At 38.6% G+C, this 27,945-nt stretch overlaps 1 protein-coding gene and 1 long non-coding RNA gene across 5 annotated transcripts in view; one reads left to right on the forward strand and one right to left on the reverse strand.

Moving 5' to 3' along the window:
• TRIP11 (thyroid hormone receptor interactor 11) overlaps positions 1–16,959 on the reverse strand; it is a 61,279-nt gene extending 44,320 nt beyond the window's left edge. For 2 of the 4 annotated variants that reach the window (XM_058567569.1, XM_058567567.1), the window contains exons 1-5: positions 16,413–16,957; positions 12,307–12,368; positions 7,135–7,245; positions 3,883–4,161; positions 1,243–1,311 (exon numbers count right to left, since the gene is read on the reverse strand). In XM_058567569.1, the coding sequence (XP_058423552.1) occupies positions 1,243–1,311; positions 3,883–4,161; positions 7,135–7,245; positions 12,307–12,368; positions 16,413–16,551 (660 nt within the window). In that variant the 5' untranslated portion in view covers positions 16,552–16,957. Of the gene's footprint in view, positions 1–1,242; positions 1,312–3,882; positions 4,162–7,134; positions 7,246–12,306; positions 12,369–16,412 lie in introns of all 4 variants that reach the window. The other 2 variants (XM_058567568.1, XM_058567570.1) reach the window with 2 other exon arrangements.
• Positions 16,960–22,493: 5,534 nt separating this feature from the next.
• LOC131421037 (uncharacterized) lies at positions 22,494–27,690 on the forward strand. The gene is made up of 2 exons (XR_009223736.1): positions 22,494–22,685; positions 27,279–27,690. It is a non-coding gene; the product is annotated as an uncharacterized LOC131421037 (long non-coding RNA).
• Positions 27,691–27,945: the final 255 nt, after the last annotated feature.

The following is a 27,945-nucleotide window of genomic DNA, read 5'->3' on the forward strand; positions in this document are numbered from 1 at the left end:
CCTTAGTATTTGTGACCATGAACTTCTCCTGCTAATGACATATTCCCCAATACGAGTGTCAACCTTCTGGCCAATCTGTACCTGTTGTTCTATTACCTCTGTCCTCTCACTCAGCCTTTCCTCTACCAGTCTCGATGGGACTCTCTTAAACTGTCAACCAAGGTGCCTTGCTACTCCAGTTGAGACCATGAATCTCTCTCCTAGGAACCTGGATCTTGAGCTGAGTCCCTCAAAGAGAGAAACGGGGTGGACCAGAAGCATTAGCTGTGCCGTGAAGAGTCCGTCCACTGCGTCCCACGGCCTAGATCCCTGACGCTGTTCCCCTTCCTGTCCTTCCTGAGGTCAAAACTCTTCCTTCAATCCTGTGGACAGACTACCCTGGGTCCTTCCAGTCAATCCTTTTTTGCTTTACTTAGCCAGAGATGGTTTTTGTTGCTTGTAACCAAGAATCCTAACCTATAAAAAATTAGCTTCTATTTCCTGAGAAGACAAGGGAAGTTATTCTTTAATCCTATGCACTTACTTTTGCATCAGCACTTGGCAAGGAGCTTTACATTTAAACCTCAAAACTATCCTACAACAGGGTATCATGATGATATCTACTTTTCTGATGATAAAATGGAAGCTTGTAAAGGTTAAGTAACTTGCCCAAAGTAGCACAGCTGGTAAATAGCAGAGCCAGGATTCAGACCAGATCTAACTCAGGAACCCACCCACATTAGTAGTATAATAATAGTAAAACCAAAAACTAAAAATTCTATACCTGACAATAATTTACACACTAAAAACAATTCACCGCCATGATAAATATATGTAACTAAGACTTTTCTTGAAGGAAATAATTGACACAAACTAGCAAAATTCCACCAGCAAGGGAAAATAATTATTTACAATGAATATTAGCATTTTATTTTGTTAACCTTTAACCCTAAACCTTGAAACTTCAGCAACTTTGGGATTTTGTTTTAATAAAGACTGTTTTACGAGCTACAAGAAAAAATAGAGACTAATGAAATATAAACTACCTAATAAATAAATATTCAAAACCAAATGATTTTGGAGAGATATTTTTATATAGCTTACTTGACAAAAAGAACAAAGAAGATACAAAACAATAAAAAGAAACAAATATCATAATCTATATAATGGCTTTTATAACTGAGCCTTTTATTAATTTAGGCTTATACTTTTAATAAGCAATTTTAGATGTATAACAGCCATTGTTCCAACAATCTGCCTTACCTTAATGATATTCTGCAGTTTGTAGATTTCATTTTGATCAAAGCTATTTGATCCTTGTGCTTTAGAAGTCTAGATCAAAAAAACAGAATTAGAAAATAATTATTTTGCTTTTCTTATAAAAGAGAAAGTCACAAACTAACTCTATTAAAAGATCCTTTTCAGAAAAGGGGCATTTTCCAGACAAATTCTGATTAAAGAATGCCAAGTACCTTTTAAAGAACCTAGTCTAATAGTAAGTAATACACAATAAATAAAAGATACCATTCAAGAGTTTTGTTAACTGATTAGGGAGACAACACTTTCATAAAATAAGAAGGAAAACACCGCAGGCTATTTCATTTAGCTTAACAAAACATAAATTTGATGATAATCAAGCAGCTTCCTAAACGGAAATTTCTAAAATGGAAAGTTACCCAATACCAATGCTAATAATAACCCAGTAAAAATCTTTTTTAAATGATTTTATCCAGAAGATCTCCATCCCAATACAGAATAACCTTTGGTTTGACAAGTGAATAAAAGAACTTTTGGATTCTTCTCCTCATTCAAAGCTGTATATTGTTCATTTACCTTTATTAACATTTACTACACAGTGCGTTTTGCTGTTAGTGTCACTGAGTAGATTCTGACTCCTAGCCACTCTGCGGACAGCAGAGCAGAACCCTGCCCGGTCTTTTTGCGCCACCCTCCCACCTTCCGGCCTATCTCAGACAATGCTTTGCTGCTATTCACAGGGTTTTCATGGCCAATTTTTTCGGAAGTGGGTGGCCAGGTCCTTTTTCCTAGTCTGTCCTAGTCTGGAATCTCCACTGAAACCTGTCCACCATGGGTGACTCTGCTGGTATTTGAAATACTGGAGGCATAGTTTTCAGCATCACAGCAACACACAGCCACCACAGCATGACAACTGACAGACAGGTGGTGTGGTTCTCTGAGTGGGAAACAAACCCGGGCCATGGCAGTGAGAATGCCGAATCTTAACCACTAGACCACCAGGGCCGGCCACACAATGTGTTAAGGAACCAAAATGGATGAAAAACGGAACACAGTATAATGGAAAGAACACAGGATTTGGAGTTGAAAGACATGTGTCTGAATCACAACTTAATCACTGTGACAGTGACTATGTTACTTAAACTTTACTTTGCTTATCTGCAAAACAGAGGTAATAAATACCTCCCACAGTTATTAAGGATAATGTAGTCTATACTCCGATAATATATGTGGAAACATCTTATAAAGTATAATACAAATATTAATTTTTCTTGTGCCTTGCTAGAAAATTAAGTCCCCTGAAAGGTCCCAATTATGTCTTTTTTACCTTTATATCCCAGTACTGGTCTGTCATACAGTAGGCATTCAAGATATGCTGAAAATCCATTTCTTCTCTGTGAAATCTTACCCTAACTAATGTTTCTTGAAATGTGTTCCTCAGATTATCAGAATCACCTGGGGTATTTATTTGTTTGAATGCAGTTTCCAATACCCTAAAATAGGCTACAAAATCCTAATCTCTGAGGGTAGGACCGGCTATTTAGAATATTATCAAGTACCCTAGGTTATTCTTAAAAATACAAAGTTAAAGAACTACTACGTTTTAGAGATAGGATATCCTCTCTAAGGTTTATTTTGGGTATTGGGAAAACCCAGAAACTAGAAACTTGGGAAGCAAGGAGGTCATTTTAATTGGGAGGATTTCTCCCTTACCTTAGATTACAATCACAAAAGATAGCAAATAATCTCTTTACTTATATATTTTATTTTTCTCTAAATTAAATCCACATGAACAATGTTCCTGTTATTTTGGGTCTCATGTCTATTGACATTGTCATAGACATAAACTCTGATATGTAAGACAAAAAAGTGTTCTCTGGAAGAAAGTTTACAGCCCCAAATAGCGAGGGTTTAATTTCTGATGCACGAGAAACAACACAAAATAGTTTAACATATTTTATAATACCTGTTACCAGATTTTCATTTTGCATATAACTAATGAAAACAGGAACCTCAGACAACATCTGAGCAAGTAGTTTCTTTTTGTGTGTGTGTGAGGAAGATCAGCCCTGAGCTAACATCCATGCCAATCCTCCTCTTTTTGCTGAGGAAGACTGGCCCTGGGCTCACATCCGTGCCCATCTTCCTCCACTTTATATGGGACGCCGCCACAGCATGGCCTGACAAGCGGTACATAGGGTACGCGCCCGGCATCCGAACCGGGGCCAGCAGCAGCAGAGCACGTGCACTTAACTGCTACGTCACGGGGCCGGCGCTAAGCAAGTAGATTCAAATTTGGTGCCCTGGAGACCTGGTTTCCACCAAAGAGGCCTCAGGAACTCTAGCAGCAACTCCATTTTCATTTTCTGTAAGCCCTGGGCTTGTAACTTTTTATTTTAAAACATTGTTCTGTTGCTTTAAATTTTTCTGAAAATTTCTTCCAAATGTTATACAGAAGGGGAAACTGAGGCTGAGAGAATGATAACCTGACTAAAATCACTTAGAAAGTCACTCGCAGAACTAAAATTTGAATACAGGTTTTCCATTTCCTAGTCCAGGGTTCTTTCTGATACCAAAAGCTCCACACACAGCACCGGTATTTTCACTCACTCATAGTTTTCAAACACTTGAGAAAATTTTACCTACCTGAGCAATATGCCTCCAATGGCCAACTTCAGACTCAAGTCTTGAAACTTCATTTGATAATCTGTTTATTTCTTGTTGTGATGAAATTATGTCACCAAAGTCCATGTCATCGTCATGGAAAGCTGAAGCATGATGGCTGATACCATAGCCGAATGCAGATGATGCAGTGGTTGCGGGTACACTGCCAGCTCCTGAACTTACTAACTGAGCAGCTGACTGCAGCTTCAGCAACTGGTCCTGTAGTGCAATCTGTCTTGCTTTGAGATGGCTGATTTCTACCTATATATTTATATTCCATATTTTAGAGAAGGTGTTTTAAAATAACCATATCAATCTTTTTATAGATTCATCATGTTAAAAGTTATAATAATTTGTTTAAGATTATCCAATGATAGTACTCTATCAACTGAATCCAAGTCTTCTATAACATCCCGACTATAACATTTTTATTTAAAAAACAAACATGGGGGCCGGCCCCGTGGCTTAGCGGTTAAGTGCGTGCCCTCCGCTGCTGGCGGCCCGGGTTCGGATCCTGGGCGTGCACCAACGCACCGCTTCTCCCGCCATGCTGAGGTCGCGTCCCACGTACAGCAACTAGAAGGATGTACAGCTATGACATACAACTATCTACTGGGGCTTTGGGGGCAAAAATAAATAAATAAAATCTTTAAAAAATAAAAAATAAAAAAAATAAAAAAATAAAAAACAAACATGGTTACCATAGTTAAGGCACAGATAATGTTTCAAATAGTATGAAGATCAGAATTTCACTTATCTGTTAACTAAAGCAATGAATTTCTCAGTTAATCATGCGTTTACTACCTTCTATGTATCAGGTAGTATAGACAATTTCTTAGGGTTCTGTATGTGATTATCGAACCTCAAATGATGAGAAAACGAAAGCTGTGTCAGTCTATGCATTGGAAAGTTTCCTTAGAATGTCTGTTGGAAGAGTCTTATCTAACTGATTATGGCTGGATTTAGGCCAAAATGCACCATGAGTCAGAGGTAACTTTGTATTGGCCGGCACAACACAGCTGGAAGGATGCTTTGATTTATTCATTCAATCTTCTCGGATAACACAGTGAGCCCATGTTTATTAGCCCATGAGTCCTGAAAGGAAATCACGCACTGAGAGGCCTTGGCTTTAGCCTTGGTAAAGAGCAGCCAGTGAAAATCTGACTCTACTCAGGGAGAGAAGAGTATAAAAATTCTGAAACCCTGAGCAAAGTTTTGACTGAAGACTGGCAATACCAAGTCACCGTCCAAAAGAAGCTATGAACACAGGACTTACCATAATGCCACACCCATTCTGAGTGACAGATTACTTAAAGCATAAAAGTGAGTAAGCTAGAGAGACGAAATAAGCTTTCTGTAAAATGCTCAAACTAATCCAGAAGACATCCTGCCACAACTGAGGAAAATCTGATACTGAGGAGACAGCCAACAAGTGACAGTATATCTGCATGTGTAACGTCAAGCAATTAGACGAACAAAAACCAAACACAATTATGTCAAATGTCACAACAAACAGGTTTTTCATATCAGAGGCCCTTCTCTAATGGAGATTTATAGTAGTGTACAAGTTTCATTCATTTTCCCATAAATGATATGAAGCAGATTGCATCTTTGGGGAACATGAACATCACAATGAGGGCAGTAAATAGATTCAGAAAATAGCAGATCTAAAGAATATTCATATATTATCTTTCATTCTAGTAAAAAGTACTGAAATCCACAATTTTTTCAAATGTAGCTGTAATACAAAGAAAGTTCTCATTATACAACAGACATAAGTTGTAGAGTTAAAAAGTGCAAGCTCTAATAACAAAGAGGCATTTCTAAACTTGAATGCTTAATTTGCCCTCCAATATCCATAGTTAAGTAGAACAGAAAATGCCAACATTTTCCAGAGTAGTATTTTCAACTAGGATGTGTTTAGCATCAGAATCATCTAGGGAGTTTTGGAAAAATACCAATATAAGGTCCTCCTCCCAATACAGTAAATCAGAATCTCCTGGAGTCATGACATGAGCATGTGTGTTTTTGTTAAAGTGTCACTTAAGATTCAGCTGTAACCCCCCGGGTAGGAACTACTGCTCTATTGTAACATCTGTAAGTCAGTGCTGCTCAAAGTGTGGCCCGTGGACTGATGCCAGGAATGTCTCCTACCAGTCCATGACAAGATAAGTACAGAAATTGAAAGAGGAAGGCTTAAAGACTTCTAAAGCAATTTGACAGAGTACTTTTATATCTGTTGAACCTTAAAAAAAACAGTGGGCTTTTAAGTTTAATTTGAACTTGTAACTTTGGTTTTTTAGGTTCATTTTATTTTTGTAGTAATTCATTTTTATTGTATTTTATGAAATCAATTCCCAACAGATTGGAAACTTCAGCTCTTCTTTAAATGTTTGTATTTATCTTTAATGTGGTTTACTTTTATTTTTCATCTTAGTATGTCATTAAAGGAAGTAGAAATCAATGTATCTAAATTTTAAAAACCCAAATATGAAGTTATGGTAGAAATGAACATTTAATCAACAAGCTGAAGAACACCCAAATGGATAATAAAACAAGAAATAGTTCAATTAAATAGAAGTATTTACTGAATTCCACTTACGTACTAAACAAAAGAGAATTCAGCAACAGAATGAAACATAGGGACACAGCCTACATTTTAAGAATTCATAACAACATCGGTTAAATTATATAATATCTATTACCAGCACTGCAAAGATAAGCCAATTCCCAAATAACCATTTCTATCAAACTAAAGGGGAAAAAATTTATAGAACAGTGTAAGTCTACTATAAAATACTTAATATTCTGTTTTTCCCTGGAAAATCAAGTAAATGCCACTATAACACATACTAACACTTGTAGTTAAAATCATTTTTTAAAAAATAAATGTCATTAGTAACAATCCACTGATTTAAAACAATTTTAGGTACAGATAAAAAATTAGGTTTCATAAAATCAGAAATTATAAGCAACAGATGCCTGAAGATATTTTATACAAAGACTTTTCTTCTTTTGGATAGTAGAAATTAAACTCCACAAAGGTTAGTTTATGTAATATAAACTTAATAGAAAAGCTTACAGAGTTCTTGTTAAATTAGTAATATCAAACTGAGTTGGGAATTATTAACTTCAACACACTTTCAATATTTTTATGGATCTAAATATAACTCTTAAAAACTTTCCTAATACATTACAGTGAAATGAATATGAAGTAACTGTAATAATCTTTACCTCTTTCTGTTGTAGTTGATGTCGATAACTTGCAGATTGCTGCTTTATTTGAAGTTCTGATGCTTCATGCTTCTCTTCTAGATCAGTACAAAGCTTTTTAAGCCTCTCATTCTAGAAGCAAAGAAAAAAGTATTTTCAACAAAAAGACTGAAAGTTAAGATGTTACTAACAGTTACGTGCATGGCATTATGAAAAACATATTGCTTCCCACAATAAAAGATGTATATAGAAGGTCTCAGACAGAATTCTGGCCTTTAAAATACATTTTCAATTAACGTTACAAATGCAATAAGCATGTTTATAAAGATTATGCATAATTCTGAACCAAAGTAAAAAAAAAACTTGCTCAGTTTGATTTTCTGCTAAGAAAAAGCCCCTGATCAATGTTTTCCCCATCTCTGTAAACCCAGTGTCTAGCATACAGTAGGCAATGTCTGGTAAATATATGAACTAGATTCCATGTTTGAACTTTTGTTTTCTCCCCAACAGTAGAACTTTTCAAAAAAATCTTTCTAAAAAAGACTTCTGGGTGAAGTACAAGTAGGAGGCCAAAGCCTCAGATTCCTTGTCTGCCTGAACCCCAGGCTCCTGAGGCACTTCTGAACAATACAATTTGAAAACCACTACTAAAACTCAGTTTGAAAAACTACAATTAGAAGTACACAAAATATTCTAAGTATAATTCAATGAATCTAGACATCACAGTCCTTTAAGATGTTGGAAAATACGAAAAAAAATTACTTAAATTTTATGAACCTAATTATCTTAACCATTTATCATTCTTTGACATTTGAATGAATAAGGATATAATGGACCAATAGAAATGGACACTAAAACTTTCTGCAAAAAGGAACTTACAAATTATTACAGATAATTTACTAAGAATTCCACTAACATATCTACAAACACAGTTTAACAATGATAACTCAGAACAGGGAAGACTGATGGTGGGAAAGAAAGCTCCCGCTAGAAGGTGAAGACTTCTTCACTTTAAGGATGTCATCTGTTTTCTTCTTTTGCTGTCAGTACCCACAAGTTGATTCCCACTCCTAGCAACCCTGGGAACAGCAGAGGAGAACCTGCCCAGTATTTCTGCGCCCTCCTCTTAGTTTTCAGCATCACAGCAACATGCAGCCACCACAGTATGACAACCAACAGACTGGTGGTGTGGTGCCCTGATCAGGAAACGAACCCAGGCCACTCTTAACCACTAGACCACCAGGGCTGGCCTGTTTTCTTCTTAGATTCTAGGAATTTCTTATATCAACAGATGTGAAAATTATGACCCAAGGAGATTATATGAATTTCCAGATAAAATCAATGGAGTAAATTAAAAGAAAATATTACAACATACACAATCCTAGTTTGGGAGTCTATCTTCTGAAATCTAACACAGACCTTGGTTATCTTGAAGAAATAAGAAGAAGAAACAGGACCAGTGGTCAAACAACTAATTACTTTCCATTCTACTGGCTGCATTTGCATGATTTTCTGTGAGCTGCTAACATGAAAAACAGCATACATAATTGAAGCAATATACTGAAGTCAAAACCTAGTCATAAAAGTCCACTCTAGGCTTTCTCACATAAAAATACTTAAGGCTATTTGTTCAAATCTGATTAATAGCTAGAATTCAAAAACTTCGAAGTTGGCCAATACCTAAATGGTTGTCTCCCCTCATCTCCCTAGCCACAGAGAGTCAGAATGGTTGAAAAGCACATGAAGGACAGACTCTCTTCATGTGGCTGACCCATAACATACCAGGAGTTGTCAGTGGCCATATTTTCTATTATGTGGAATATAGAGCAGAAGGGGCTGGTCTGAAAGGAGAAAAAAATAAACAAACAAAAGAACAGAGAGGAGTAAAAATGAGAGACAGATTCCTGATGCCCTCCAGTTCAGGAGGTAGCCCCTTCCTAAAGACTGGCTACAATTCCCACTCTCGGAATTCATGAGATACTCATATCCTTAAATTATTCCATCCTGCTTAACCCTTGTTATACCATAAAGGTCTAGTGGAACTAATTTTAGTCTGTGAGTTTCTTTTTTGAGCAGTCCTAACTATCTGTAAGGATTGATATTTATGACTTTTATTCTTTCTTAGAGGTCTTCCAACAGAGAAAATTTATTTTTCTAATAGAATAAAACTCTTTCTATCTTGCAATTACCATAAGGGTACACTGGACCCTTTTATAAATCTAAGAATAATCACGGGATCGTAATGATCTTGTTTTTCCTGTATCTTAAAACATTTCAAAACAATTAAAAATTGAAACATTCTGCTGTTTTATCATTCCAAGAATAATTTTATCATTATTCATCAATTATTCCCAACTATGCTAAAGAGACTTAAACAATAAAAAAACGGAAGACTGATGAAATCACCTAGAATGATGCAATAGTGAAATAACCAGTTTTCTGACTGCATTGCCCATGCTATTGCCATAATCTTTTAAAAAGGAAAAAGCAATCTGGAGACACCATCTTTGTAGCTTTTTCCTTCTTTTATTGAACACAGTTGAAAATTCAGAATTTTCATTTTTCAACAAACAGAAGAAAACTGACAGAGGAAAATATTTCACAACTGTTAGATGACTAAGAAGATAAATGCAGAGAGACAGAAAACAGTACTCTAGAGCCTAATGTTTATGGTGAGACTGAGTATAGAAGGAAAATCTCAGACAAGTCTTCAAAGAACAATATCCTAGACAAATTTTCTCAAACTCAAGAATTGATGAGTGAACAATATATTTCTAAGAACAAAAAGGAAATATGGTGTTCTCATCAAGTTAGTCATTCAATAAGAAAAGATTTTATCTCACAATAATTTGTGACAGGGACCTGAACCATTCCACTTTGCTAAATGGATATGTGACAGTATTCTTTCATTATACATGATATCCATACACCAACATTTACTTGATATAGTTCATACATGGACAAATGCTGAAGGCAGGTGTGTATACAAAGGTGACTGAGAGGTAACAGATGACATAAAAACAAAAAAAATCAGTGTAGTGATCATTCTGATTGGTATTTATAAATCTAAGAATAAAAATGCTTTTTAATTATGGAGCAAAGATGACAGCCATTGTCTCTCCAACAAAATCATGAGCCCTCAAAGTTTTCAAAAGTATTGGTTATAACAACACAGTCAAGAAAAAGAACCAGAAGTAATGAAAAGCTAAAACCTACTACGGATAATTGAAATCTGGAATCAGTATTTACAAGATAAGATACATTCCAGTTCATGCATAAGAGTTAATGAGCAGTTAACTGCATTCAGAGAACGTTGCCTATTTTGAGTATATATGTTTTCAACACTAGAAACATATGGAATAAAAATCTGGATTTGCTATATATAAGTTCTTATTAAAATTTCTCAAGTTTTTCACTATCACTTTATTCTTCCGTAAATTATTTGTAAATTATTTAATATAAAAAAAGTAAGAGTCCACTGGATCCAGATGGTAAACGTGATGAGTATTTTTCTTGGCATAGAGGGTTAAATTAGCTCAGGTTAGTTGCTGTTACTTGCAACTGAAGAAACCTAACTAATTCAGTCAGCGTCAAATATTAACATCTGTAAACAAATCTAATTTCCTCTGAAAAACACACTGCCCTCTATCTCTAGTAAAACTTTCTAAATAGAATTTCATATTGTAAGTTTCCTGACGACTTCAATCACATCTTCACCTTATTCTCTTATTGCACAGTCACATAAGGGGTTAGGGTATGAAGTGCTTATGTGCTGACGTAAGGCAAGAATCATGTATAGTCAAAATCATCTAAGGCGAGCATCATGTATAGTCAAAATCATCTCAGAAAATAAAGCCCTTGGGAAGTCCGTCTGTTTTCCTCTAGTATTTGAGTAGCTCATGCTACTCTGAATAAGCACCAAATGAGGAAGCTAGCTTTCATTTGGGGATGTATTATACCAAAAATAAATATTTCTAAACACTGGAATCATACTTGCCATTGTCCAATGCTAACACTCTGAGAGAGATTAGAATTGAGATCAACAGAGTGGCAGAAGATTTCTATCTCCTTTCTCAAGCTCAATACAGAGCAGACATTCATTAAGCAGGGCAACCCTATTTACCTTCCCCTCCAAATGTACACTGGCAAATGTACCTAAATTAATGCCACTACACACAGCTCTGCCATTTAATTTTTCTGGGTGGGCCTGTACTAATGAGTGCTTTCTCAAGGGTTTCTTTAGAGACTAAAGAAGCTACTAAGTTCGTCTGTCACTAAAGCACCTACTTATTAGGTAATTACAGCTAAGGTCTCTTAAGTGCCACCAAATTGCCATCTTCTATTGAGGCAGAATACTACTGTAGTTCCTCTCGAGAGGTCCCTCTACTTTCACCATGGTAAAACCAGACTAGATTCAATAATGTTTATTGTCAGTAAATATTTTCTTAGATTTATATTCAATTTTCTCTTTTTATGGGCTTAGCATAAAGGAGAACATGCTTTCCACAGTCCCCTGAGAATATCTTTTGCTGAAATACTATTAAGTGTTCCCTCACTATTCTTATCCAAAGGCTAAATAGTTGAGTGTCTTTAGTACTTTACAATAGATCCCACTTTAAATCCTTTCCTTTTCTTTACGGCTTTCCTTTGAACCCTTTCCAAGTTTTCCCCATCCTTATTAAGTACAATGTCCAGAGCCAGTCACCATGAGGCACTGACTAATAATGAAAAAAACGATAAAATTAATTTCCTATTCCTATATTCTTAACTTCTTTGTATACAAATATCATATTTTTTTTAATGTTAGGGAATTAAAAACCTCTAGATTAATCAGAATTGCATTCTTCACACCATACTTAAATAAATGTACTATTGCAATTTAGCACACTGTTAGAACAGTAAATCTTTGCTAATGATAAATTGTTGCCACTATTACTTCTCCATTTGGCAGCTTTCCTACTTTCAGCATATAGAAGCAGAGATGGGAATATTAAATAGCAAAGTGCAGTAACACGTAAACATATTCTTCATCTAAAGGAAGACGATAATGCTTAAAAAACTGACATAAAGGGGAAGAGATAAAAAGTGGTAAGCAGTGCATTAAAAAGAGAGGACTGAAATAAAGTATGAATAACTTTCAGGACTGCAAAAAAGAAAAATCTAAGTTCAATAGTAGTCTTTAATTTTCCTTACCTCTGATCTTAAGATTGCATGAATGGCTTCAATTTCCTTTCTCCTAGAATTAGGTAATTCTGCTACGAAAGAAACAGCATATACTGAATATATGATCAACATCATGTGAAGTAATTAACAGGCATTTTAAGGAAAATATATTTCACTGAGCTTTAAACAGAATGGTATGCTGATCTGAGAACAAATTCAGAAGACAAGTATCACTTGATTTTTATCACAACTCTCTATTGCCACAAATGTTCTTTATTGCCATATAAGTAATTCTTTTTGTCTATCTTCTACATTCTAGGATGTCTATCTTTACCCCTGGAAGTATTCATTAAAATTTTGTTATGGAAAATCAAGTTTTACAAATTAAATCCCTCTCTGTTGGCTTAGAATGAAACTTACGCAACTGGGGTTTAAGACTTTATTTCTAACTTCTGCTCCCAATTTGTCGGAAGTGCCATCAAGTCAATTCCATCTCCTAGCAACCTTGTATACGGCAGAGCAGAACCCTTCCCCATCTTTTTGCACCATCCTCACACCGGAGCTATATCAGAGAGTGCTCCGCTGCTATTCATAGGGTTTTCATGGCCAATTTTTTGAAAGTGGGTGGCCAGGTCCTTCTTCCCAGTCTGTCTTGGTCTGGAAGCTCTGCTGAAACCTGTCCACCATGGGTGATCCTGCTGGTATTTGAAATAACCAGTGGCACAGCTTCCAGCATCACAGAAACACACAGCCGCCACAGTATGACAACCAACAGATCTGCTCCCCATACTATCAAATAATTAATGACCTATAAACAAAGAATGAAAATGCACCAAAAGAACACTTATTTCAAGTAACATGGACACAATATATTTAAAATGGGTAATGAGCTCAGTCTGGTTTTGTACATTTTCATTTAAAAGGAGAGTCAGAGGCCAGCACTGCCAAAATGGCACTGTTGATGGTGCCAGAATCTCATCATCATCCACAGTTATTTTTTTCTAATTACTAGTATTTTTCATCACAGCACTTTAATACTATAAAAATAACTTCTCTGAATTACAGTTTAAATCAAAAGAAAATACAAATGGCATCCAATAACAACAGTGACAAACCCGCTCTTCTTGTTTTGAAAACCACCAGGTAGGGTTGCTTCTGTGGTTGTTTATACATCTTGCTTGAAACTCTGGAAAGACTGTCTAATTGCTACTCAGACGAGAACAAATTATAACCTAATCTGTTTAGGAAGGTAATTGTTAGAAGCAGCAATTGTTTCAAAGAGGGATTAAAAAAAAGGTTTATGTAGACTTCCCCCACTCACCCCCCCAAAAAATCCTGGCCTTTTTAAGAATAAAGGGAAGATGTTATGCAAACCAAAAAATTCTTAACGAGGGAAAACAAAAATAACAGCTACCGTTTATTAATGCGTACTATTTGCTAGGCACAGTGCTAGGCATTTTACACTTATGATTTCATTTAATATTCCCAACCTCATGGTAGGTATGATTATCTCTATGTAACAGATAAGCAAACTCCGCTTTTTAGAGGTTAGGCATTTAATAATTTGCCAAAGATCCCACAATTTGTAATGCATGGAAGTGTAATTTCAATTCATGTCTGATTTAAAAGCCCAAGCTCCTAACCTTGAAGAAATCAATAGAGTGTCTGGTAGAATAGCAACTTTCTCATATTGTAAACATGGATGATTTTCAAGCTGTACCAACAGTGCTATTTTGGAACTGCTATCTTGTTCACTGCTGGCACAGGATAGACACTCAATAAATACTTGTTGAATGAATAAATGAACTATACTCTGACCCTATTTTTAAATGATTTACAAAATCAATAAATTAGGTGTTAAGCAAGTCCCATTTTAACACAAAGGCAAAACAATAAAAGCATTAAGCAACTTTGCAGATTTTTAATCACTCAGCAAAATTTTTTCTGAGCACCTACTATGTAGCAAGAAAGATGCCACATACTGGTAATATAAAGATAAATAAAATACAGTCCCTACCCTGGGCATCAAGGGAAGAGAGAAATTATAACTCCACATGGTAAGTGTTGTTAGAAAGAGATCCACAAGGTTCTGTTACAACAGAGCTCACTGCATCAACTCAATCTGCCACGGAGTGAGAATGGTTTCACCGAGTACTTGACATGTGAGCAGGGTCGTACAGGAAAAATTGTCTTCTGGGTACAGGAAGGTAGAGGAGCAAATAGAAAAAGAAGGGCTTTCCATGCAGAGGCTTGGAGTTGTAGGTACCTCACAAAACTCCATGTGGCAGAAGCTCTGGGTGCAAGCCTGCATGTGTATGTTAATGTGCATATGTGTGGCAAGTGGGACAGAAGGGGAGGGAACAGGAGGTAAGACTGGAAACGGTAGGTTGAACCCAGAGAGGACAGGTTTCTGGTCTCCCCAAACTAAGAGGTTTGGACTTTATCCCGTAAGTAACAGTCAACAGATTTTAAAGCACACTTGTTTGCAGAAATGTAACTGGCAACACAACAGGAAATGGAGTGGAGTAGGGAGATATGGGCAACAGGACCTGAAAGAGAAACAGTGCACGGGAGACATAATGGGGGTCTGAACTAAAGAAGGAGGAGTGAAAAGGAAAGACAACATAAGAAACAATTCTGGCACAGGATGAATAAGATTTGGTGACCAATTTGGTGAAGTAGGAGATGAAAAAGAAAAAGGCAAAACAAAGATGACAAAGACTTCTAGTTTCGGAGATCGGGGAGATAGTGAAACCATTAAGACTGAGAATACAGCAGCACATTTAGAGAAAAGAACAAAATGAATTCCACCTAAAGCGTGCAGGACCTCCAGATTGGAGGAAGCATATTTTCTGGCTAAGGGTCAAAGGACTAGCCAACTGTTTTCCCCCTATGTAGGACACAAGAAGAGACTAGTCCTTTCCCCTGGTATCCAGCCCTTCACTGCTTCTATTTGCCCTCAAGGTCACATGACCCTCTCCTGGACACAGGAAGAATTTCTTTTACTCCCATCACCAACCTGTCCTATCTGATGTACCTCCCTCCCAAGGGGTAGACCAAGCAGCAAAATGGATTTCAGCAGCTCCCCAATCTTCCTCTCTTCTAAAGAGACCCCACAGAAATCCTAATATTGTCTTTTTATCAAACTATCTTTCTCTATTTCAACCAAATAAATACAAAGGCTCAGTTAAATAAGGATAAAAAAATTAAACCAGAATGCTAATTTATTAATTTATAAGAAATAAAAATAAGCAGTTCCTTCCTGGCAAAGGAACTGTTCTCATCCAAAAGTCCAGCCTTCATCTCTCTGGAAGCAGACCTAGATGGAAATTCAAGAACTCTTTTGATCTAAATACTGCTTGCTGAAAGAAATATCAAGAAAATAAAATAGTAATTAACTTAACCATCGATTACCATGTAACTCTGGGTCACTATTCATTAGTAAAACAAAATGAGGACTGCAAAAATGAGCGAAGGTTGCTAAGGACAACCAAAGAAGAGGGTATCTTCCTTGTTCTACCGTCAAAAAATGAGAGGAATGGGCAATCAGGCACAAAAAGACATTTTCAGCTGGAACGCTGTAACGTGTCACCAGAATAAGCAAAAATATAAAATAACTAATAGGAAAAACATAGATAGCCATGTTTCACTAGCAATAATTTCAAGTCAGAAAGGCTAAGAATCACCAAATATTTTAATGAGTTACTTCAACTATTACAAAAAACGAAGAAAACAAGAAAAAGTGACTATGTGTCCTAGAACTAATTATTTTTTTAAACTGTGTCAGTATAAAGGAAGAAGATCAAAATCAGTACTGCCCCCAAGTTAAGGGCAAAGCAAGCGGTGGGCGTGGATGAACCAAACAAAAATAAACTAGAATCGACGTGGGAGCAGTTTCGCTCTGCTCGGAGATACCCCGCGAATTTAAAGAGAGGAGAACCAGAACTCTTCCCCCAGACTGCAGTGGTCTTTCATCACTGAAAACCGGTTAAGAAGAGGCAAAAAGGAGTGTAAGAAAAGGGCGGAGTGACACTCCTCTGCGACCCGTCCGCGCCTCATGACGGATGGAAGGGGGGACCAAACGGAGGCTCCCAGGGTCCCAGAAAAACCCTCCCTCCCATCGCTCCAGCTGTTACCTTCCACTTCCTCCGTGCCCTCCAACAGCATGTCCTTCGTAAAGTTGGAAATCTGGCCAGTGAGGGAGGCCAGGCTGCCCCCGACTTGACCCAGAGACTGGCCCAAGCCGGAGCCGAGGCCCCCCAACCAGGACGACATCGCTGCGGGTTAGAGAACGATCTGGTCCGCTCCGAGAAAAGCGTCCAGCCTCGTCGGACGACCTCGCCAAATGTCCTCGAACCGCTGCCTCCGCGGGACCAGTCCGAATCAAAACGCTCAGGATTCGATAACACAATGAGGGGTTCCCAGGCAACGCCGGTTCCCGGGGACTCGCACCAACGGCCCGGCTCTGCCTAGAAACGCAGAGGCCTGGCCTGGGACTTTACCAGGGGCCCGCCTCCAGGGACACAGTCACCCCCGGGGCACAGCGGGGCCTCCGCTCATCCCTACGACTTCCCACCGTCCGGGTTGGGCCACTTCTTCCTCTGCTTTAGTGACTTTCCCCAGTTCCGTGGGCAACTCCTGCCAACTCAACGCCGGCCGCCATGACACCCACTCTGGATGCGGCGACGGACCATAGAGAGGCGCCGCCGTGGTGTAGAAGGGCCCTGCGGAGCCGCCGGTCGTGTCCTTGGCGCAAGGGAGCGTGGGATCGCGGAGGACCGAGTGCGGCCGGCCGGGGCCGCCGCCTCCAGCGCAGGGTAAGGGCAGCTTGGTTGCAGCCCGCTGGTTTTGGCGGCTAGGGGAGTAGCTTCAAGGATCCGCGGTGAAACGGCGCTCTCGGTCAGCTGCAGCTGGTGGGGGCCCCTCGGAGCCGGCGTGTCCTGGGAACCCTGTGGACCCTCACCGTGTTGGTGAAACCTGGGTATTTTAATTCTGACTACACCCGCGAAGGCAGCGGTGCGAGGACAATTGGCGGGGTCGCTCCACCGCGCAGGAAGCGGCTTTACATAAGTGATCACACGTTACTGCATCGATTATTCAAGAACCTCTCAAGGGCTGCTCTGTGCCCGGCACCACGGTAGCAGCTGAGGATACACAGATAAAAAGGATGAGTTGCAAACTCAAGGGTCCAGGGAGGAAACACACGGATATTGATTACCTTCTATAGTACAGATTTCTTCTGGTGCCTTTCCAGCTCACAGTAGAAACTATGTCTTCTTTAACATACGGAGAGCTTTATTTATGAAGCCAACTTCAACTGTAAAGACACAGACAACCTTTTTTCAGAATAGCTCATTAGAGTGCAGCACGGCAACTTAATATGGAAAAAAATGCTGTTCCAATAAATTCTCCTGTGGTATTGGTGGCACTAGCTGTGCAAGTGCCCACCCCTCCCACAATCCGGTTACACAAGTTGGTGTACACACTAGAGTGTCCTGCCTTACTTGCTTTCCTCTGTAAAGGAAGAAAGGTCACGTGACTTACAAGGACTTGCGGCAATGATACGTGGGCACACAGTACCTGGCCAGAAAGGCTACCATGTTTTTGCTTTCAAAAGAATAGAATAGGTCTGCAGGTCTTTTAAGCATAGCACTAAATATACTGGCATCTTTCTCTTTGACTTTATTAACAGGAGGTGCCACCACAGATTGCTGTTTGTGAATGGAACATGGGGAATGCCTCCAGTAGTTGGAATCAACAGCACCAGGCGATAGTAACTCTCCCTGAAATCTGAATGCTTTTAAAAGAAAAATTCCATCTCATTTTGGAAGCGTTTATTAAGTGTTTTCCATATATTTGAAAGACATCATTGTCCAGGGGTTAGATGTGCAGACTCTGGGGCCTGACTGCCTGGATCTTTCACTTATTACCTATACGACCTTGGGTAGGTTACTAAACCTCTCTGTGCATCAGTTTCTCATTTGTCAAATGGGGAATGATAATTTTACTGCCTACTGGATGGGACTGTTAGGAGGACTAAATAAGGTAATCTTTTTAAGGGCTTGGAACAGTGCCTGGTATATGGTGAGTTCTATTTAAGTGTTTGTAAAGTTTTTAAATAGTGGTATACAGGTGACCTGCAACTTGTTAATGTGTCTACTATTATTCTGGGCACTGGGAATACAGCGAGAGGAAAAAAAACCACACAAAGTCCCTCGTCTCATGGAGCTTGTGTTCTACTGGGAAGGGACGATAAATAAAATGTAAATCAATAAAAGACAGATGGTGATGACTGCTATGAGAAAGAAAATAAGACAGGGTAAGGATGATATGGAAAGGCTGTGGGGAGAGGGCACCTGTAATGTTGTAGAGGGTGCTCAGGGAAGGGCTCACTGAGAAAGTGATATTTGAACAGAGGCTTGAAGGAAGTAAGAGAGTGAGACATGTGGGTATCTGGGAAAGAGCAGTCCAGGCACAAAGAAACAACTGATGCCAAGGTCTTTGGGCAGAAAAATCCTTGGCAGGTTAGAGGATTAGGAAAAAGGCAAACATGTTTGGAGCAATGTGGGCTGGGGGAGGATGGTAAGCAATGAGGACCAAGAAGTAAGAACAGGATGGGGAGACCACACAGGGCCTGGTAGCCATTGGAAGGACTCTGGCTTTTACTCAGAGTGGGATGGGGAACTGTTAGTGTGATGGAGAAGTGTTAGTGGGATGGGAAACTGCTCTGAGCAGAGGAGTCACATGAATTTAGGACCTCATTGGATTCCTCAATGACAGTGAAAACTTTAGCCAGTGTAAATCAAGCTTTTATTTCCTACAGGTGTAAATTCTCCAGAGTGCCATTTCCATAAATCCATGTCATGCCATAAAGATATTGCAATTAATGAAGAAAACAAATACAAAGATATGCTTTTATATCATTTATTAAGTAATTAACATAAAAGCTATGTCCTAAAAGTTCCTTGTGGAAGATTTTTTGTATGGGATGGTCTATGGCCCAGGAAACTTAGATTATGGTTCTGAGAAATAACATGATATGATGTTTGGGGTGTGCTTCAAAATAATGGGGGCAGAGTAGATGAAACAAGAACTGTCAGCAATTGATCATTGTTGAAGCAGGGTCGGTGATGGGTGCATAGGGGTTCATTATACGAGTCTTTTACTTTTGCTTATGTTTGAAATGTTTTTTTGTGTGTGTGTGTGTGAGGAATAATGGCCCTGAGCTAACATCTGCCAATCCTCCTCTTTTTGCTGAGGACGAGTGGTCCCGGGCTAACATCCGTGCCCATCTTCCTCCACTTTATATGGGACGCCACCACAGCATGGCTTGCCAAGAGGTGCGTTGGTGCGCGCCCGGGATCCGAACCGCCGAACCCCGGGCCGCCGCAGCACAGCGAGCACACTTAACTGCTTGCGCCACCTGGCTGGCCCCTGTTTGAAATTTTTTATAATAAAAAGTTAAAAGACATACAAGTTTGATGAAGTTTGGACTGAAGACATCTCCTCCTCCTGCCAAATATTCCTGTAGCTAATATGTGTGTTCATCATCATTCCATGAGTAGCAAAACCAGCCCAGCACAATCAAACATATCACAACAGACAGAGCCTATGACCCTGAGTGGCTCCAGGTGGTGGGGTCTGGGCTGCCCAGTTGAAATTCTCAGCCTAGGACTTTTGAAACCGCAAAGGATAGAAACAGAAAAAAAAAGGCAAACAAAAAAATACTATCAGCTGCAAACTGGTTTTTGTTTCTGAAGAGGTGGGATCATCAAGACTTCTCTAGGAAAAACAGTTCCTTTGTTTTGAGAAAATCATCCAAATGGGTTTATGTATGCAAGTGTAAAGCAAAAACCCATTTTTAAAGTAGACTTTATTTTTTCCAATTTATTTTTTTTTTGAGGAAGATTGGCCCTGTGCTAACATCTGTTGCCAATCATCCTCTTTTTTCTTTTTTCTCCCCAAAGCCCCAGTACATAGTTGTGTATCATAGTTGTAGAATTGTAGCTCTTCTATGTGGGACGCCTGCCACAGCATGGCTTGATGAGCGGTGTGTAGGTCTGCGCCCAGGATCCAAACCAGCGAACCCCTGGGCCGCCAAAGCAGAGCACGCGAACTTAACCACTACGGCACCGGACCGGCCCCTTAAAGTAGACTTTAAAATATTAGTCTGATCTTTCCCTCTGAATTTCTAAATATGATGCTTAAAATTGCCATTTTTCTCATTAATTTTAGACATTGTCTACCAATTTTCTATTATGGAAAATAGAAGATTTAGCACTCTTCTATTACCCCATGACTCCCCTTCCTTTGAGTTCCCAATATAGTGCTGTCATAATTATTGGTAAAATCAGTAATTGATGTTCACCTCATATAACCACATCAGTATTGTTCACTGCTGAGCCAAGAGGTGTACACTAAGATTACATTTATTTTTCACCTTTTTTTCCTGAAGTTAACAGATTCCATCTTTTGGAATCTGTTTGCACAGTTTTCTGTTACTACAGAATCACTAGTCCTTCTAAAACTTACCAACAGAATTGTAAAACACGCTCCTAATTCGCTTTCAACAAAGCATCAAGAATTCTATTATTTGCTTACACTCAGTCCCCTCTACCCAAAACCCTGTATTTTTCTGCTCCATTCTCCTCTGACTATTCTCTGGGGCTTGTTTGTCTTTCTGGAAGCTTGTAGAATCTTCTCTTTTTTTTTTGGTGTGTGTGTGTGAGGAAGATGGGCCCTGAGCTAACATCTGCCAATCCTCCTGTTTTCTTTGCTAAAGAAGACTGGCCGTGGGCTAACATCCATGCCCATCTTCCTCCACTTTATATGGGACACCACCACAGCATGGCTTGACAAGCTGTGTGTTGCTGTGCACCCGGGATCCGAACCGGCGAACTCTGGGCCGCCGCAGCACAGCGCATGCACTTAACCGCTTGCACCACCAGGCCAGCCCCTGTAGAATCTTCTCTTTACCTCTGATGTTCTGAAATTAATAACAATGTGCCTCAGGGTTGGTTTGTTTGTTGTTTCATTCATTATGGTGGGCACTGAGCAAACCCTTTCAAAAACCATGTCTTTTAGTTCTGCAAATTATTTAAAATATTTTTTATTGATGAATGCCTCCTCTTTAATGAATCTGCTGTTTTCTCAGAGACTTTTAATCAATCCTCCTGATTTCAACCACATCTCACCCCCACCTTCCAAGATAGTTGTTGCTTTCATTTTCTGTGTCCTGTTGGGCATACTTCTCTTAACACTTAGTATTCACCTTCCCCAGTTCTGCTCATTCCTGTATTGACTTTCCATCTCACAAAAATATTCACATCTCACTACTGCTGTTGTCTCACCTGGCAGTGACTGCTAATTGCCCTCCAAAGTGTGTTCTTCCCATCATGCATAGTCATTGACCCCTCGCTTTTTACCTCGATGCATGCCCAGTGCCCCTCCTGATCCCCTCATCCCTTTACCATTGTCACGCACACCTATTTTGGGGGCGCTTTCACTACCAACAGCCATCGTCTGTTTCTCTCTGGTAAAGGACTGCCTTTGGTCCGCCAAAGGCCACATTGTCTGTGTGCCTGGAGAGCTGAACACAACCTTGTTCAGCGGTATTTTAAAATGACGCAGCACCCCTGCCTGGCGGGAGGGACAACTCTAAGAGGTGACTATACAGACACCCAGATATTAATCACTACAGTTGATGATGTGGATTGACAAGCAAAATACGATGCTAAGGTTTCAAAACCGACGTTGATGAAAAAATTACATAAATTTAACAGGAAGAAAAATAAAATGCAGAAGTGCGGAGTAGGAGCCTTGCCTAAAACTCTGATCTGAGATAGGTTAAACAATATCTGTAGAGTTAAAAGTTCAGCAAATATTTTGGATTGCTTAAGGTGGACACTGGCATGGAATGCTCTTTGGTAGAAGATGTAGTTAATGGGCCTATTAAAAGATTATTTAGGGGGCGGTCTGGTGGCGTAGTGGTTAAGTTCACGTGCTCCGCTTTGGCGGCCCGGGGTTCAAAGTTTTGGATTCCCAGGTGTGGACCTACACCACTCATCGAGCCATGCTGTGGCGGCAACCCACATGCAAAATAGAGGAAGACTGGCAACAGATGTTAGCTCACGGCCAATCTTCCTCACCAAAAAAAAAAAAAAAAAGAGTATTTAAAAAAAAGCCTTGGGAATATTCTAGAAAGTGGAGCCAGATTGCTTGGTGTAATACAATATAAGTATAATCCAAACTTATCTTTTTGTAAAACCTTACATGATAAGATTTTGCCTGCATTCCAATTCCATCTTTTGTTCATTACCTGCTAGCATCTTCAGCATTCTCTCTCGTCCTCGGAGACAAGTAGCCACCCCTCACTTCAGAACCGTCAAGCTTGCTGTTTCCTCAGGCAGGTATAGTGGCACCACACCTTTGCATGGCTGCCTTATCATTTTTCAGGTGTCTGTTTGAATGTCGCCTCTGCAGAGGCCTTCCTTGAACCCAGTCTGAAGCAGCCCTCCCTTCCAGTCACACTCTATCACATCATCCTGTCTCATCTTCCTATCTCACAAAACAAGCATAGCTCTTACCGTTATGAAGTTATGTACATTAATTTAAATGTTCCCTCTGCCTAATGGTCAACCAGAATGCAAGCACCATGAGAGCAGGGTATTTTATTCATGGCTCTGTTCTAAGAACCCAGACCATGCCAGGCACATGGTAAGTGCTCAAATGTTCTGTTGAATGAGTGAATGAATGAATGACCTAGGATTTGCTTCTCTCTAGCAGCCCCTGAGACAAAGGGTGGCTGGGGTTCCTGACACAGGGAGAACTGGAACAATCTTGGGAGAGAACAGGGCACAGCAAAGGGTGGTAGTCCAAAGAGTCCTCGTAGCAGGGAATGGCTAATGAACTTTAGGGGCAGGGATATCAAACGGGCAGAGGACAGGGGGCAAGGAGAGTGTTCGAGTGCCTGGAGGTGGGAAGAGCCTGGCTTATCTGAAGAGCTGTCAGGAGGCTTCCTAGGACCACAGTGTGTAAAGGGGAAATGTGAAGAGTACAGGCTGAAGAGGTCAGCTGGACCCAAATTACTTATAAAATGAACGAGGAGCATTTGGTAATGCAGACACAAAACAATTAAAAGGATCCTAAAACATGCAAATCTTCAGGATAAAGACAACCCCCAAATTCCCTAATTTTTATAAAAGATAGTTTCTAGCTAACATATAAAATGGGCCTTCAAGTCAACTTGTATTTCATAGGGCCCACAGGTGAGTGCTGATGAGATGAGAGCCATTTGGTGGCATCCAAATTCAATGAATTGGTCCTTGTAAGTACTAAGCTATGAAGTTACGCTAAAAGATGCTTGTAATCAATTTGGAACTTTTACGTTTCAAAATTTGTGCCCAACCCTAATTAAAGCTAAAATGGATATACAGCCCTCATTATAAAACTTGAGGAGTTTATAATCCTCCATCAGTCCAGGTGGATTCCAATTATTACAGTTAGTATGGCGTCCAGAGTTGGATAAAGTGAGGAAAAACAGCACTCTTAGAAATTCTTACTAATGTGCTTTGTTTGGCTCTCGGGGTTAAAAAACAATTAAGCCAACATTTAAAAATAAGATTTCAAATAAAAATTTGGAATTCTTAGCTTCCCTTAGGAAAGATCAGGGGACCCAGCAATAATGGGCCCTTTAGTAGCAGTTAGCTAGAACAGAGTATCCGTGGGCTCCCATGGCCTGGTGGCCTGCTTTATTCATCACTCAGTCCACAAAACAATGCTTCTCAAACTTCACTCTGCACGTGAATCCCCTGCAGATCTTGTTAAAATGAGGGTTCTGATGCAGTAGGTCGGAGTGTGCCCTGAAACTGCATTTCTGAAAAGCTCTCAGGTGGTGCAGAAGCTGCTGGTCATCCAACCATACTCTGAAAGCAAGGCTATGAATTAACAATAAACACATAACAACGGAAATAAAAAAGAAAACATCTTTAATAATCTTTGATATTTAAAATACAACTCATGGAACATCCACATTAACAATAGAATCCTCAGTGTTCAACAGTGCTTTGGAAGCCCGGCTTCTCTAAGGACCAGACAGGAAGGCCTGTGTGTGTAACAACAGCAAAAGAACTGAGAGAGGGCCACACACAGGAGGGCTGCAGTGCGGGGTCCTGAGCAAACGGCACTGCCACAGTGCACTTGTGTCATGGCCAAAAGACAATGCTTTCTATTTCAGATGTTTTTTTGTACTTGAATTTCAAAGTTTATTTATACAGAACAGTAATTTTTAAAGTTCTTCCTACTAGTCCAGTGTTACAGAAATTAATCACATTCAAACGTACGTTTTCCCCTTTAAAAAAAAAAGCATTAAAAAAAATTCCTGGAAACATTTACCTTTGAACTATGCGAGAGACAACTGAAGTGCTTCCTCAATAGATCAAGAATTTCCACATATATTTCACTATGGTTTCCGCCTCCTTGTCTATGAACCCATACTCTTAAAAATTTATTGATACACTATTATTAATTAAACATGCCAATTACTGTCAATTTAGATGTGATGTTACTAGCATTCTTAAAATGCCAGACCATTTTGGAAAGATCACATATACAACATTTCCACACTTATTAGGGCACAGATACAAGAAACAATTTACTTTGAAAGTAGTGGTCATGGGCCTTTCCAATTGCAGATAAAGTTTTCAATAGAAAGTTGTCAATATTAACTGTTGAATCCTCTTAAGAATTTAAAATATAAAGATTTATTTTTTAACTGAAGATATTTCAATTATTATCATTATGTTTTACTTATGTACTGAATCACTCTTTTTTAATTTGCACACGTCAATGGGCCAATTTTAAGACATTTAGTAAATCTTGGCACTAGTATGATGCTAAAGAAACAGTGTCAAACATGCAGACATTAAAAATGTGATTTAGGCTCTGACTGGAATAAAATTTTCTTTATTCAACTTAATATTAAATGAAACAATGTGGACTATTGGTGGTTGTGCATATAATGATCCTCAACTTGTTTTGAGCTTTTCTCCTCATTAACTTTGGCATGAATAAAGTCTTAAGAAAAATCAAGTTTTAAAGAAAAAAGCACCTCCTTAAATATCCTGTGAATTATAAATTATTTGGCCAAGATCTTAGAGCTGAAATATAGTCTACCTGCAGCAACTTTTCAGACAATATACATTACTGAAATATTTGTATGTTAATTACTGTAAAAAAATGTATATTGATGGTTTTAGATCAGAGGTTAACTACCTTGAATTTTTAAAATATAAATAACTACTTATTAAATCCATGAGATCTCAAAATATGAAAGTAGTATTTCCAAAGCATGTTTAAACTTTACTTATAACACTAGCATCACCACTGTATGTATTTTATCCTGGTAATACAAATTATACATTAGAAAAATGATACCAATAGTTTAAATATTAAACATTAAGGTGTTCCCAATTGATAAAACAGAATGGAAATCTTTATATAAATAAAGTTCTTAGCAGGACAATTTCTGTGAATTTCGTTGTTCCTGACTTTCTTGCAGGTGGTTTATAATAAATAGCAGTTCCTGATGTGTGAACTATAGCCTTGTATAACTTTTAAATTTTCTGATACTGTGCTTATGATTTATGAACATTGGCATCTTTTCATACTGGCCAATCAATTAAGAAATGGAATCTAAGTGTTCAATTAAATTTAAGCCAATCCAAACACGATGGCAGTTCACTAGTGATTGTGGATCTGCCTGCCAAATATAACAATTTCACAACAAACTAAATAAACACATTCAAACATATCCAGTGTGTGCTCAGCTCTGCTTTTAAAAAATCCCTAACAAATGAAGGTCAACATGCCATATTTCCTTAAGTGCTTTCACAAGGTTTGTAATATAAGAACTTAATAAACCTAAGGTTGAACTTTTCAAATGCATATTTGCTTTCTCATTTTTATATTAGGAAGCTCATCAATTCAAGCATATGAAAGGTTTAATGTAATTTTTCAATGGGAAAAGGGAAAGGCCAAATATCCATGGAAAATATGACCAGCATACTGGAGACAATTACAGACATGTTCAGTCTTAAAATGTTTTGGTTTGTAAATCTTGAGGGGGTAGTACTAAACTCCAACAGCCCTCACAGTTCTAAAGTTTTATAATTCTTCTGAAACATTTTTCAATTGTCAAAACTTCAGATTTTATTTATTTATTTTTTGCTGAGGAAGATTCGCCCTGAGCTAACATCCACATCTTCCTGTTTTTGTATGTGAGCGGCCGCCACAGCATGGCCACCAACAGATGAGTGATGCAGATCTGTGCCCAGGAACCGAACCTGGGCTGCCAAAGCGGAGCGCACCAAACTTAACCACTAGGCCACCAGGGCTGGCCTGAAACTTTAGATTTTAAAGTAAAACTGTCTAATTTTATGTAATGGAAACTTCAGAAAACTTCATTTGGCACAAAATAATGACTAAAAAAATCTGTCTCTATCCAAGAGAAAGTGATTTCATAATCATAAATAAAAGGCATTTTCTCATCTCTTTTCGGTTAGCAATAAATCCTAGATCAAAAAAATTTCCCTGATAAAATGCGTGCAGCCATACAGCAGTATGGCAATATACCATACTCTTAATTTTTTAAGTTAGTGACTGAAATTTCTTAAATTTTAGCTTATGAACAATTCAGCATTCAAAAGGGCTTCAAAAGAGGATGGAGAATAAGGGATGGGGAGTAGAGGACAGAATCTAAAACACCCATTTCAGAGAGACATGGTTAATTTTCACCAAAATCATACCACTGTATTGACCCAGCAAGAAACTCTCTGTGCATCCCAATTAAAGAATGTTTATCAAAACTAAAGACTTTCTTATTTACAGACCCATCAAGTACCATGTGACTTCTATAATTCTTAAGCTACTTAAACATGATGAAAGTGTCAAATTACAGTATAAATTTAAATATATTTCATTAGTAAATCATTTTCATGTTCCAGATGATCACCTCTGGCAAGCTATACCTACTAGAAGATGTACAGTAGAAGCAGACCTCTACATTCCATGATTCAACTGTCAATAGAACAGAAAGCTCCAGTCACAGGAGGGAAAAAAAATGAAACTGCTACTGTAATTGAAAGAAAGCCAAATGTTGTCTATCATACATTCATGGTGGGGATTATATGTTAAGTCTTATAACAGAAGGAAACTTGCTTCCATACTACGCTCCTCCTATTTTTCTCAGTTGGAGAAGAAAGGAAATAATAAGGTGCAAGAAAGAGGGTCACAACAAAGCTGTCAAGTTCTGACATGACGGAGAAGACATCCATAAAGCATCTGGGAAAGGACATGCTCACACATTTACAAAATGCTCATTTATTCTCAAGTACTTGTGCAGAGCTGATTTCAGAGTTTAGGAATGCACCAGAATCATGAAATAATGATATCATCTCAGAGGGCTTAAAAAGCAAAACCTCAAGAAAGATTACCATCTTTCAAAAGAGCTGTAGAAAAATAATAAAAACCGAGTAGCAGAGAAATTGTGATCAGAGAAAATAACATGAGAAAACACTGAAGCGCACAATACACAGTTAGAGGGAGAACAGCTTATCTTTCTGGAACCGTTACTATTATCAACACAGACTAAAGACACTGTCCCAAAAGGTT

This window comes from Diceros bicornis, chromosome 24, assembly GCF_020826845.1.
Source record: "Diceros bicornis minor isolate mBicDic1 chromosome 24, mDicBic1.mat.cur, whole genome shotgun sequence".
Classification (NCBI taxonomy): Eukaryota; Metazoa; Chordata; class Mammalia; order Perissodactyla; family Rhinocerotidae; genus Diceros; species Diceros bicornis.